Raw genomic sequence first — 13018 nt, 5'->3', positions numbered from 1 at the left:
CAGCCTGACGCTCGCGGAAATGGAACATTCCCGAGTAGAGGATGCCCTAAGCACCGAGCTTAGGCTTGCGCGCAAGGAAGCTGCTGACCTTCGCTGCAAAGTCCATGAACTTGCCCAAGAAAAAGTTGAACTTGAAAGCAGAATCGTGCCTCTGCGCACCAAGGCGAGCGACCTGGAGGCTCACATTCAAGCTAATGCCGATAAGGTACAAAAAACTGGAGCAAAGGTCAATCGACCGCGAGAAGCTGCTTGGGCAAGTAGAAAAAGCAAGGGATGACGCCATGGCTGATCTCACCGAGGCGAACAAGGAAAAAGAGAAGACGGCTGCCGAGTTGACCCAAGCTCGAACAGAATCCAAGAAGGTTACTGACGACCTTCTCCATGCTCAAGAGACTAACAAACAACTCCAAAAACAGATTGAAGAGCAGGGGCAGCAGAACAAGGAGCTCAAGAAACAAGCTGAAGAGCTGGGACAGCAGAACGAGGAGCTCAAGAAACAGGTTGAAGAGCTTCAAGGACAATTTGAAGAACTTAAGCTAAATTCTGCTCAGATTCTGACTGCTGGATTCGAAGCCGCTCGGGAGCAATTCGCATGCCTATTCCCTGATCTCGACCTCAGCATGGTGTCATTAAACAATGAAGTAGTAGATGGAAAGGTCGTTCCCGCCGAAGGCTCAACCATTTCCACCCCATCTGCTTCTTTATAAATTCACCTGTATTTACCTTGTAAAAACTCTTGCACATGTGTTTTGAACAGTTACTCATTTCAATAGCGAAACTTGGATATTCTTTCTTCTGACTTCTTTTGAGCGCTTTTACCTTCTTTGTATGTCTAACTCTGCTGCGTTTAACTTAGCGATTTTGCAAACATGACCTTTGGCGTAACTGCTTCGAGCCGATTCAAACTTAAGCAACGATCGCTTTAAACAACTTGTACCCTCGAGGCACTAACCTGATCATAAGAGAAGTATCCAAGCAACGAACTGTAACCCAATTATCGGTTCAAACAACGTCCCACTTGACCCGCTTTATCAAACAAGTCTTTCAACCTTCTCACTGTCGTTTGAACTTTTCCCGATCGCCAAAACCTCTTGGTAACACCAGCTTTTTCCAGCCTCATGCTTTGGCAGTCATTTCTTTATGTGAGGCAGAAATGCCCTTTGGGATCTTCCTTTACCTCCCTGAACTTCAGAGCTAGAGACTGGCTGGCTAGGCGTTCTCTTCGAACCTACCTTAGCCACCTTTCAAGCTTCTTCCACCCTCTTCGCCATACCTGAACTCGTTCAAGACGAGAAGGATTTTATCTTGCCTATACTCGCACACAAGCGAGAAGGTCTTTTAACTCGCCTGAACTCGCTCAACGGCGAGAAGGACTTTGTCTGGTGCCTCAACTTGCCCAGGGTGTACATCTCCTCCCCCCTGGATGCACTGAGGACCTTTTCTTTCTCACGCCTGCACTCGCTCGACGGCGAGGAGGTCTTTGATGGGCCTTAGTTCGCACAACGGCGATAAGGACTTTATCCGGTGCCTCAACTTGCCCAGGGTGTACATCTCCTCCCCCCTGGATGCACTGAGGACCTTTCTCGCCTGCGCCCGCACGACGGCGAGGAGGTCTTTAACTTGCCTCTACGTTGCCCCGGGAGTTACATCTTCTCGCTCCCAGAAACACGAAGGACTTTTCCCCTTTCTCGCCTGCACTCGCTCGACGGCGAGGAGGTCTTTCATCTGGTGCCTCCGATCGCCGATAAACGATGAGGACTTAGAAACTTAACTGGTGCCTCTAATCGCCGAAAAACGATGAGGACTTTAAAACTTAACTGGTGCCTCTAATCGCCGAAAAACGATGAGGACTTTAAAACTTTAGAAAACACGCGACATATCTTTTCGTGCCTTAAATCATGTACGAATGACAAGGTCTTTCTTCGAAACTTTACTTTTGGAAATAACACATGCAATCTGAAAACACCTTATACTTCGAAAACTCTTCTTTTATTGGGTGGCCTCATTAAAAACCCTCCTTAGGGAAAAAAGAGTGCCCCCTTGAAACTGTTTTAACAGAGACATTGTAATGTGATATTTGTGTTCGTCTTTACTTACAAAGCTCTTAACTATAGTACAACTTCAGGTGTGTGGCGTTCCAGGTACGAGGGATCGCCCCCCCTTCCAGTGTCTCCAGGCGATAGGCTCCGTTCCCGAGTGCCTCGGTTATTCTGAACGGTCCAGTCCACTTGGGTGATAGTTTATTCTCCATCTCGTACTGGTGGGCCTTCCTCATCACCAGATCGCCTTCTCTAAACTGCCTTGGCATCACCTTTGAGTTGTACCTTCGCTCGACCCTTCTCTTCACCGCCTCAGCCTTCAGCCTTGCCTCCTCCCTGACTTCGTCCAGCAGATCCAGGTTCAGCCTTCTCTCTTCGTTCGAGTCTTCCTCTACAAAGTTCTGGAATCTCGGCGAGCTCTCATGGATCTTGACTGGAATCATGGCATCACACCCATAGACCAAGCTAAACGGGGTCTCATGGGTTCCTGACTGCTCGGTGGTGTGGTACGCCCAAACTATACGGGGTACCTCCTCAGCCCAACTTCCCTTGGCTTTCTCGAGCCTTCTCTTCAAACCTCTCAGCAACACCCGATTAGCTGATTCCACCTGGCCATTCGTCTGAGGGTGCTCGACGGATGCAAATACTTGCTGAATTCCAACCCCTTCACAAAGCTTTTTCAACAGGTGGCTTGCAAACTGAGTCCCATTATCTGACACCAGGCGCTTAGGCACTCCAAACCGGCACACGATGTTCTTCCATACAAAGCCTTCGATCTTGTGTGCAGTGATCTGGGCCACTGGTTCTGCTTCAATCCACTTGGTGAAGTACTCAATCGCCACTACCAAGTACTTCATCTGCCTGATCGCCAGTGGAAAAGGTCCCAGGATGTCGATCCCCCAAGTATGAAACGGCCAAGGGCTATAGATCGACTTCAACTCCTCGGGAGGTGCCTTATGCCAATCGGCGTGCTGCTGGCACTGTTTACAGCATTGGGCATACTTCTTGCAATCTTCTCTCATGGATGGCCAATAGCAGCCTGCACGGAGAGTCCTCGCGGCCAGAGCTCGACCCCCGACGTGACTTCCACATATTCCTTCGTGGAGCTCTGCCATAATTCTCGTGCACTTCTCGCCGTGTATACATTCCAGGAGTGGGTGAGTGAACCCAAACCTGTACAGATCGCCATCAATCAGTGTATATTTGCTGGAATTTTTCTTTACCTTCCTAGCTTCTGTTGGATCCAGCGGGAGGAGACCATCTGCCAAGCACCGCTTGTACTGTGTTATCCAAGTGTCTGGCTCATGGGTGGCGCAGACCTGCATCACGTCCACCTTCTCTCCTCGACCTGCTCTAACTCTCGGCGATCTTAGAGTTTCTTGCGTCAAAGACTTATGGCTTCTCGCTGCTCTCTCCGTCGACTTGCTTATCTGAAGGACCAGGTGATCTGCTACAAATGCCCTCGGCGTCTTTAGAGTTTCTTGAATCACCGTCCTCTGCCTACCCCCCTTGCCTGAACTGGCGAGCTTAGCAAGCAAGTCAGCTCGGGCATTCTGTTCTCGGGGCACATGGACCACTTCAAAAGAGGCAAAGGAACTCTTCAACTCCTGCACATACGCCAAGTAAGCCGCCATTTGTGGATCTTTAGCCTGGAACTCGCCTGTTACTTGCCCTGTGACTAGCAGCGAGTCACTCTTAGCCATCAGCACCCTGGCTCCCATTTCCTTGGCCAGCAGAATCCCGGCGATCAGCGCCTCATACTCTGCTTGATTGTTGCTGGCTTTGAAGGCGAATCTCAACGATTGTTCGATCAGCACGCCGTTGGGTCCTTCCAATATTACTCCAGCACCGCTACCCTGCTGGTTCGATGATCCATCCACCGAGAGTACCCAACGGAAGTCATCTCCTTCCACCCGCGTCGCCTCCGATGAGAGCTCGACTACGAAATCTGCAAAGATTTGCCCCTTGATCGGGCCTCGGGGCTCATATTTAATGTCGAATTCTGACAACTCCACTGCCCACTTCACCATTCTTCCTGCAACGTCAGGTTTCTTTAAGACCTTCTGGATGGGTAGGTCAGTCATCACCAGTATTGTGAAGCTGTGGAAGTAGTGGCGCAACCTCCTCGCCGAAAACACCACAGCCAGCGCAGCCTTCTCCAGGGCCTGATATCTCGTTTCTGGGCCCTGCAACACCTTGCTCACAAAATAGATAGGCTTCTGAGCCTGATCTTGGTCCTGGGCGAGCACCGCACTCACCGCCCTCTCAGTCACAGCAAAATACAACCTGAGAGGGATTCCCGCCAGTGGTTTGCACAGAACCGGCGGGCTCGCCAGATATTCCTTCAGCTTGACGAAAGCTTCCTCGCATTCTTTCGTCCAAGCGAACTTGTTATTGCGCCGCAGACATTGGAAATAGGGATGTCCCTTTTCTCCGCTCGCTGACACGAAGCGAGATAGGGCTGCCATCCGACCTGTCAGCTGCTGGACTTCTTTCACTGTAGCCGGGCTTCTCATCGCCAAAATGGCGGCACACTTGTCCGGGTTGGCTTCTATTCCTCTTTCAGTCAAGAGAAAACCCAAAAATTTTCCAGCCTCCACGCCGAAAATGCATTTCTCCGGGTTGAGCTTCAACTTGAACTTGGCGATCGTCGTGAACAATTCTTCCAAGTCTGCAACGTGCTTGCTTTTCTCCTGCGAGGTCACGACCATGTCATCGACGTAAGCTTGCACGTTCCTTCCCAGCATTGGTGCAAGTACTCGGTCCATCAGCCTCTGGTACGTGGCCCCCGCGTTCTTCAGCCCAAACGGCATCACCTTATAGCAGTAGCACGACCTCTCCGTCATGAAGGCTGTTTTCTCTTCATCCATGGGATGCATCTTGATCTGATTATAGCCCGAGAAGGCATCTAGGAAACTCAGCAGCTTGCACCCTGCAGCACTATCAACTAGGGCATCAATGCTTGGTAAAGGATACGAATCCTTTGGGCAAGCCTTATTCAGATCGGTGAAATCGACGCACATGCGCCATTTCCCGTTGCTCTTCTTCACCAGCACGACATTTGCCAACCACTCAGGGTACTGGACTTCCCTGATGTGGCCTGCAGCGAGGAGTTTCTGGGTCTCGTCCTTGATCGCCTGCCTCCTCTCTTCATTAAATTTCCTCCTTCTTTGCCGCACCGGTCTCACCATGTTGTCCATCGCCAGATGATGGCACAAGAAGTCGAGATCGATCCCGGGCATGTCCGAAGCGGACCAGGCAAACGCGTCCAGATGCCGTTCAATCACCTTGGCGATCTGGTCCTGGAGATCGACCTCCAGAGATCTTCCAAGCTTGAAAACTTTCCCCCCGATCTCCTTCTCGAGCCACTGCTCGACGGGTTTGGGCCTCGATTCTCTGGCGATCACCGCCTTAGCGATTCCGAGTTCCCTTGCTTCCTCCGGGCGATTCCGCGCCTCTTCTTCTTCCAGGCCAGCATTCCTCTCCCCCAGCTCAGCATCTACCATCTCTACGTCCCTTCCGGCGGCCTCCTCCATTACCAGCGGTCTGGGCTTCACACCGGGAGGTGGGGTGGTTGTAACATAGCTCACTGATCTTTTATTTTTCAGGCTATTTTCATAGCACTTTTTCGCTTCCTTCTGATCAGACTTTATCGTGATCACCACCCCTTCCATGGACGGCAGCTTCACCTTCATGTGCCGAGTCGATGGAATTGCGACTATCCTGTTAAGAGTGGGCCTTCCCAGCAGGATGTTATATGCTGAAGGGGCGTTTACGATGAGGTACTTGATTTTCTCCGTCCTCGACCCAGCCTCATCGGTAAACGTGGTTCTCAGCTCAATGTACCCCCTGACCTCCACCTGGTCGCCAGCGAACCCATACAAGCACCCTCCATAGGGCCTTAGCTGGTCAAGGGGCAATTCCAGCTGCGTGAAAGTCGGCCAGAACATCACGTCTGCCGAACTTCCTTGGTCCACCAGAACTCGGTGGACCTTCCTCCCCGCCGTGATCAACGAAATAACAATGGGATCGTTTTCATGAGGCACAACGTCCCGAAGATCCTGCTTGGTGAACGTAATGTCCACTTCCGGCGAGTGATCTTCAAACATGTCCACTGACATCACCGATCGCGCGTACTTTTTCCTCTGCGATGCGGTGCATCCACCACCTGAGAAACCCCCTGCAATGGTGTGGATCTCCCCATGGATAGGCATCTCGTGTTGCTGGGCTTCTCCACCTGGCGGCTGGGAACTCGACGCTCCTCCGGTCCTTCTGTCCAGCAGATAGTCGTTTAGGAACCCGCTCTTAACCAGATCGTCGAGCTGGTATCCTAAAGACAAACACGAGTCCAGGTTGTGGCCAAAGCACTGGTGAAACTCGCACCAAACGTCCGGCTTTGACCCCAGCACCTTGTCGCCCACCTTCTCGGGCGCCTTCAACCTAGCAGATATGTTAGGGATAGCGATCAGGTCCGCTAGTCCCATGACGAATTTGTGCTTAGGCGGGCGATTGTATTCCCGGCGTGCTGGTTGTTGGCGTGCTGGCGGTTGACGCGCTTGGCTTCTTCCCTTATTTCTCCTATCGTAAGGATAGCGAGTCCTTTGGTCTTTTCTGGCCGCCGCTGCCGTTTCCAGCACCCTCTGTGGCTGGATCCTGGTCTGGGCGCGTGGCCTGGCGGGAGCCACGCTGCCTCTCTTCTCGGCGACTTCACTCTCGTCGGCGATGTGAGCCACCGCAAGTCGCCTGACTTCAGCAAACGTCGCTGGATGAGCCCTGATCAAGGCTTCGCAGAATGGCCCTGGCTGCACGCCCTTCTTGAAGGCATAGACCAGCATTTCTTCATCCTTGGCCGGCAATCTGACCATCTGCGCTCCGAAGCGATTGAGGTAGTCTCTGAGGGACTCCCCATGGTACTGCCTTATATCAAACAGATCATAGGACACCCTGGGCGGTGCCTTGTTCACAATATACTGCTCGACAAAGATTTTCGAGAATTGTTGAAAATTAGTTATGTGGCCATTAGGCAGGCTCACAAACCACTCCATCGCCGTTCCCTGGAGCGTGCTCACGAACATCTTACAGTAGATGGCGTCCGACCCTCCTGACAGCATCATCTGTGTGTGGAACGTGGTCAGATGAGCCTCTGGATCCTCCACGCCAGTAAAAACAGCTTTAACCGGAACCACGCTCGTGGGAATTGGCGTGTCGGTAATCGCCTGAATGAAAGGCATTGGGAAAACACGTGGCGGCGTCGACGGTGCCACCTCTTCAGCAGAAGAACGAACCTGCTGCTCCTGAAGAGCTCGACGCAGCTCCTCAGCTACCTTGCTGAGCTCCTCGTTCCTGGCGCGAGAGGCGACCAGGTCTTCGTGTATCCTTGCCTGCTCGACGCGCGAGGCTTCTACAGTGGCCTGCAACGAGCGCATCATTTCTGCCATTTGCGCCATGGTCATGGCGGCGTCGCCTTCAGCTGCGACGGGAGCCACGGGACTGGAACGATTGCTTCTCATCTTTCTCATTAACTTCAGCGAACCACAGAAATACAGCAAATAACACCTCAACCACGATCGAATCAGCGATCGGAGAAAACTCAAGAAACTGCGCAAGAACTCAAGAACACTGCAAACCTTCGCAAAAAACCACCGAAGAACTCGAACTTCCACCAGACAGATTGCGCGCAAGCAACCAAAAACCTCACTCCACCGATTGAAAGACAAATAAACGGCACAAAACACGAACTCACCAAACGAAACTCAAAGAAACTGTACACGACGGTTGCACCAGCACACAACCGCGCAGAAAACCTCGAAAACTTCCACGAACTCACGCTGTGGATGGGAGCACGTTTTACATGGACCCCACGGTGGGCGCCTGATGATCCTGCCTGTTGACCGGAGCGCTGGAGAATGCCTCGTCAAAGGATCGACGTGCGCGCCGCTCCTCACCTCCGTTCCTCCTCGGGATCTATCTCAAGAACCTGCAAAGAAACGATACGGCGCCGCTGCGGCCGATCGCACTCCGACGCTCAAGTCAGTGACGGTATCACCAAATACTAAGAACTGGAACCGTGCAAATCTCTCTCACAAACAGCTCTGTCACTCGCAAGCGTAAAGTGTATGAACTGAACGTGCGTACCTTAGAAAATCTGTTAGGAACTCTTATATACCTGGTGGTTTTCTCTCTCCTGGCAGTTACAGACTTGGACACGTGGCTCGTATCCAACTGTACACGTGCCATCATCTGGAGGCTCACTGACTTGGCGCTGCTTCTACTCTCATTTTGGCTAAGTTACCTATGCATGGTACTGCCCAGTGCATAGCTAACTCAGGAGTGCGATCTCTACTGAAACTGGCGAGTTAGGGTCTTCATATACCTTCCCTGTGGTCTCGCCGGCCGCCTTCATAATCTGCTTCTCCTTCATCTTCGGCGATGTGCTTGTTCTGGCGATCTCCGACTGCCTGGTCGCCTGAGTCTGCGTCTGGCGACTTCATCCCCAACCTGGCGATCGCCTATTCTGGTAAGCTGAAGATCAGAACACGCCAACTTAACAATCAGCGACTACACGTGCCTCCCGACTTCCTTCCCAACTGCCAACCTGGCGCCTTGTCAACACGCCTATACTGTAGCAGGATGCCACGTCATCGCACCCGACCACCAGGGCGGTACACTTACAAACAAGAAAAGACATTTTTTAATTTATACACGGTTGGAACTCAGAATAGGGGAACGAATATTTTGATAATTTTAGAGAGTGTTTCTCTGCTAGGGTTTTTCCCTGTATCTTGCGATCTTATCAAGAATCCACTAATTCTTGTGGCGATCATCCTTAGGCTTATCAAACTTTGTTTGTGGCGCCTTCCTTTATCCAGGTTTTTATTGTTACTGTTTTGAATTTATTCCGTTCCGTAACCCTAAATTCCCAAATTTATTGTCATGTCTATTTGGATTCATATCAGTTGGTATTCAGAGCAAAGGTTTGAGTCATAATATAATTGTGCATCCTGAAATTTTTTTCCCCCCTCATTACTGTTCACGACACTGTTCACGGTACTTTTCATGACACTGTTCACGGTACTGTTCATTTTTTTATTTTGTTATTTTTTTTAAAAAAAAAAGCAGAAACATAAAGAAAAAAAAGAAGAAATAGAAAAAAAAGAAAAGAAGAGAAGAAAAAAAAAGGAAGAAGAAAAGGAAAACAGAAATAGAAAAAAAAAAACAAGAGGAAAACAGAAAAAAAAAATAGTTCTTATTCAGTGCATACTTGGTGTTTGTTAAAAGTTCTAAAAGTGTCCTGTCTACATATTTTATTTTCTCTATATATTGTTTTTGCTTGGTGTTTTTTTAATTGTCTTGCTTGTTTTTTAATAGTGAAATTGTTCTTCACTATTTTGTTCTTTACTATTATTTTTAATTGATTCTGATTGCTACTTTTGAAAGTGATTCTGGATTATTGATTGCTTGATTCTTGTAAGAACCTTAAGTAGAGAAAGAGTGGTAAAAAGCAGTGTGATCATTAGAAAAAAAGCCTTATTGTGTGAAACACGAGTGTTGAGTGTAAACACGTGAGAAAGTGGTGTGAGGCCCAAACTTATTGTTATTTGTAATCTGTTTACTTGAGCATGGCAGGGGAACCATCAGATAGTGGACTGTCTCAACTACAGATGCAAGCCTTAACACAACACTTGGAAAGGATAATGAAACAACAAAGTGATGGACTCCATGAGAGGTTGGATCAAATGGAGCAAGCACAACAAGTAAATCCAGAAAATAGAGGAGGAGATAGGAGGAGGAGAAGAGAAAATGATGGAGAACAAAGAACTATGAGAATTGATGGAAAAAAATTAAATATTCCCACATTCAATGGGAAAAGTGATCCTGATGCTTACTTGGAGTGGGAAATTAAAGTGGAGCATGTGTTTTCTTGCAATGAGTATAATGAGGAGCAGAAGATGAAGTTGGCAACAGCTGAATTTTCACATTATGCCTTAACTTGGTGGAATAAATACCAAAGGGAGAGAATTAGATATGAGGAACCCATGGTGAACACTTGGACAGAAATGAAAAGGATTATGAGGAAGAGATATATTCCAGCAAGCTACAATAGGGAGTTGCAACTCAAACTCCAGAGAATGACTCAAGGAAATAAAAGTGTGGAAGAGTATTTTAAAGAGATGGAGGTGACCATGATTAGAGCAGGAAAGAATGAAGAAAATGAAGCAATCATGGCAAGATTTTTGAATGGATTGAATTGTGATATTAGGGATGTTGTGAAGCTGCAAGAGTATGTTGACATGAAAGAGTTGTTGCACAAGGCTAACCAAGTAGAACAACAACTCAAGAGGAAGGGAATCATGAGGAGTTCTAACAATAAAAAAAATTTGAATTGGAAGGATAAGGCGATGAAGGATAAAGGAGTTCCCTCAAGTTCAGTCACATCTTCAAGTGGGAAGTCACCTCATAGATATAGTAACTCACCACCTAAAAGGCAAACAAGTGAGGTAAAATGTTTCAAATGCTTGGGAAGAGGACATTATGCTTCAGTATGTCCAACAAAAAAGAATATGATCAGTTTATCAAAGACACAAATAGACAATGAACCTTCAAGTGAAGAAGAGAAGGAGGATATAGAGGTGGAGTTGGATGCATTGGAGGGTGATTTGTTGATGATTCGAAGGCTTTTAGGAAGCAAAATGCAAGCTTTGGACCAAACCCAAAGGGAAAATATTTTCCATACTAGATGTTCCATTCAAAGGAAAATATGTTCACTCATAGTTGATGGAGGAAGTTGCACCAATGTAGCTAGCTCAAGACTAGTTACCAAATTGAATTTGGAGACAAAACCGCACCCAAGTCCATACAAGCTTCAATGGCTTAGTGAAGATGGAGAGATGACAGTGAGTAAACAAGTGGAGGTGAACCTATCCATAGGACAATATAATGACAATGTCTTGTGTGATGTGGTTCCAATGGAGGCAACTCACATTTTGTTAGGGAGGCCGTGGCAGTTTGACACCAAGGCTATTCATGATGGTTTCACCAATAAAATCTCTTTCATGCAGAATAATAAGAAGATCATTCTCAAACCCTTATCTCCTAGAGAGGTGTGTGAGGATCAAATCAAATTGAGAGAAAAGAGAGTCCAAGAGAAAAGAGAGATGAGTGAAACACCTAAACAGAGCAAGAGTGAAACACTTACAAAGACAGAAACACATGAGAGAAAAATGAGTGGATTACTGAAAGTGAATGAAGTGAAGAAGTTGTTACTTTCTAGCAAACCTCTTTATTTACCTTATTGCACAAACAACACTTTGGTTGATGACCTTTCTAACCAAATTAATTTTCTTCCTAGTGTTGATTCTGTTTTGCAGGAAATCCAAACTCAAGTTGAAGAATTGATGAACAAAGGATGGGTACAAGAGACCATGAGCCCATGTGTTGTTCCAGTAATTTTGGTGCCTAAATATGATGGTTATTGGAGGATGTGCACAAATTGCAGAGCACTCAATAACATTACCATTAAGTATAAACACCATATTCCCAGGTTAGATGATTTAATGGATGAATTGTATGGTTGTTGTATATTTTCAAAAATTGACTTAAGAAGTGGTTGCCATCAAATTAGGATTAGGAATGGGAATGAATGGAAAACTGTCTTTACAAAAAAATATGGATTGTATGACTGGCATGTGTTGCTATTTGGCCTAACAAATGCCTCAAGCACTTTTATGAGTTTAATGAACTATGTTTTGAGAGATTTTTTGGGCAAATTTGTTGTGGTGTATTTTGATGACATCTTGATCTATAACACTAGTTTGGAATTACATGAGGAACATTTGTGTGCTGTTTTGAATGTTCTTAGACAAGAAAAGTTGTATGCTAATCTTGAGAAATGCACATTTTGTACTGAACAAATTGCATTCTTGTGTTTTGTGGTAAGTACCAAAGGAGTTCATGTAGATTATGAAAAGGTGACGGCTATCCAAGAATTATGTTTACATCATGTTGAGTTTGCTTACAATATGGTTGTTGACAGCACATCGAATTGTGATCCATTTGAAATTGTGTATGGATTAAATCCTTTAACTCCATTAGACTTGTTACCTATGCCTAACGTTTCTGTTGTAAAGCATAAAGATGCACAGGCTAAGGCTGACTATGTGAGAAAGCTACACCAACAGGTCAAAGCACAAATTGAAAAAAAGGTTGAAGGTTATTCTAAGCAAGCTAACAAAGGAAGAAAGAAAGTAATCTTTGATCCTGGAGGTGGGGTCTGGGTACACACGAGGGAAGAAATGTTAACTAGACAAAGAAAATCCAAACTCCAATCTAGACAGGATGGACTTTTTCAAGTGTTAGAAATGATTGCCTACAAGATTGATCTTTCAAGTAAGTACAGTATGAGTAACACTTTTAACGTGTCTGATTTGTCTCCTTTTATTGCAGTTGATGAAGCTTTGGATTTAACTTCAAGTCTTTTTCAAGAGGGAGGGAATGATGCAAACATCCTCCAAGGTCTTTCTCAAGAGGGAGGGAATGATGCGGACATCCTCCAAGGTCTTTCTCAAGAAGGAGGGAATGATGCGGACATCCTCCAAGGTCTTTCTCAAGAAGGAGGGAATGATGCGGACATCCAAGCCCAAGGGCCACGGACAACAAGATTAGAATATTAAAATAAAATAATATTATTTTATTTGGAGTTAGGATTTGAACCTAACCACTGGGACAAATGATCATTCTTGTAATATAAGGATTGTAGTATTGTCTTATTTTCTTACAAACAAGAAAAGACATTTTTTAATTTATACACGGTTGGAACTCATAATAGGGGAACGAATATTTTGATAATTTTAGAGAGTGTTTCTCTGCTAGGGTTTTTCCCTGTATCTTGCGATCTTATCAAGAATCCACTAATTCTTGTGGCGATCATCCTTAGGCTTATCAAACTTTGTTTGTGGCGCCTTCCTTTATCCAGGTTTTTA

At 46.7% G+C, this 13018-nt stretch overlaps 1 protein-coding gene across 1 annotated transcript; it reads left to right on the top strand.

The window, feature by feature from the left end:
* Window positions 1-9658: 9658 nt before the first annotated feature.
* LOC137817166 (uncharacterized) lies at window positions 9659-12709 on the top strand. The gene has a single exon (XM_068620418.1). The coding sequence runs from the start codon at window positions 9659-9661 to the stop codon at window positions 12707-12709; it is 3051 nt and encodes a 1016-aa protein (XP_068476519.1).
* The last annotated feature ends 309 nt before the right edge of the window (window positions 12710-13018 follow it).

Source organism: Phaseolus vulgaris, chromosome 10 (assembly GCF_000499845.2).
Source record: "Phaseolus vulgaris cultivar G19833 chromosome 10, P. vulgaris v2.0, whole genome shotgun sequence".
NCBI classification, from domain to species: domain Eukaryota; kingdom Viridiplantae; phylum Streptophyta; class Magnoliopsida; order Fabales; family Fabaceae; genus Phaseolus; species Phaseolus vulgaris.
Note: the sequence above shows the minus strand (reverse complement) of the source record. Positions and strands in the feature narration are given on the sequence as shown.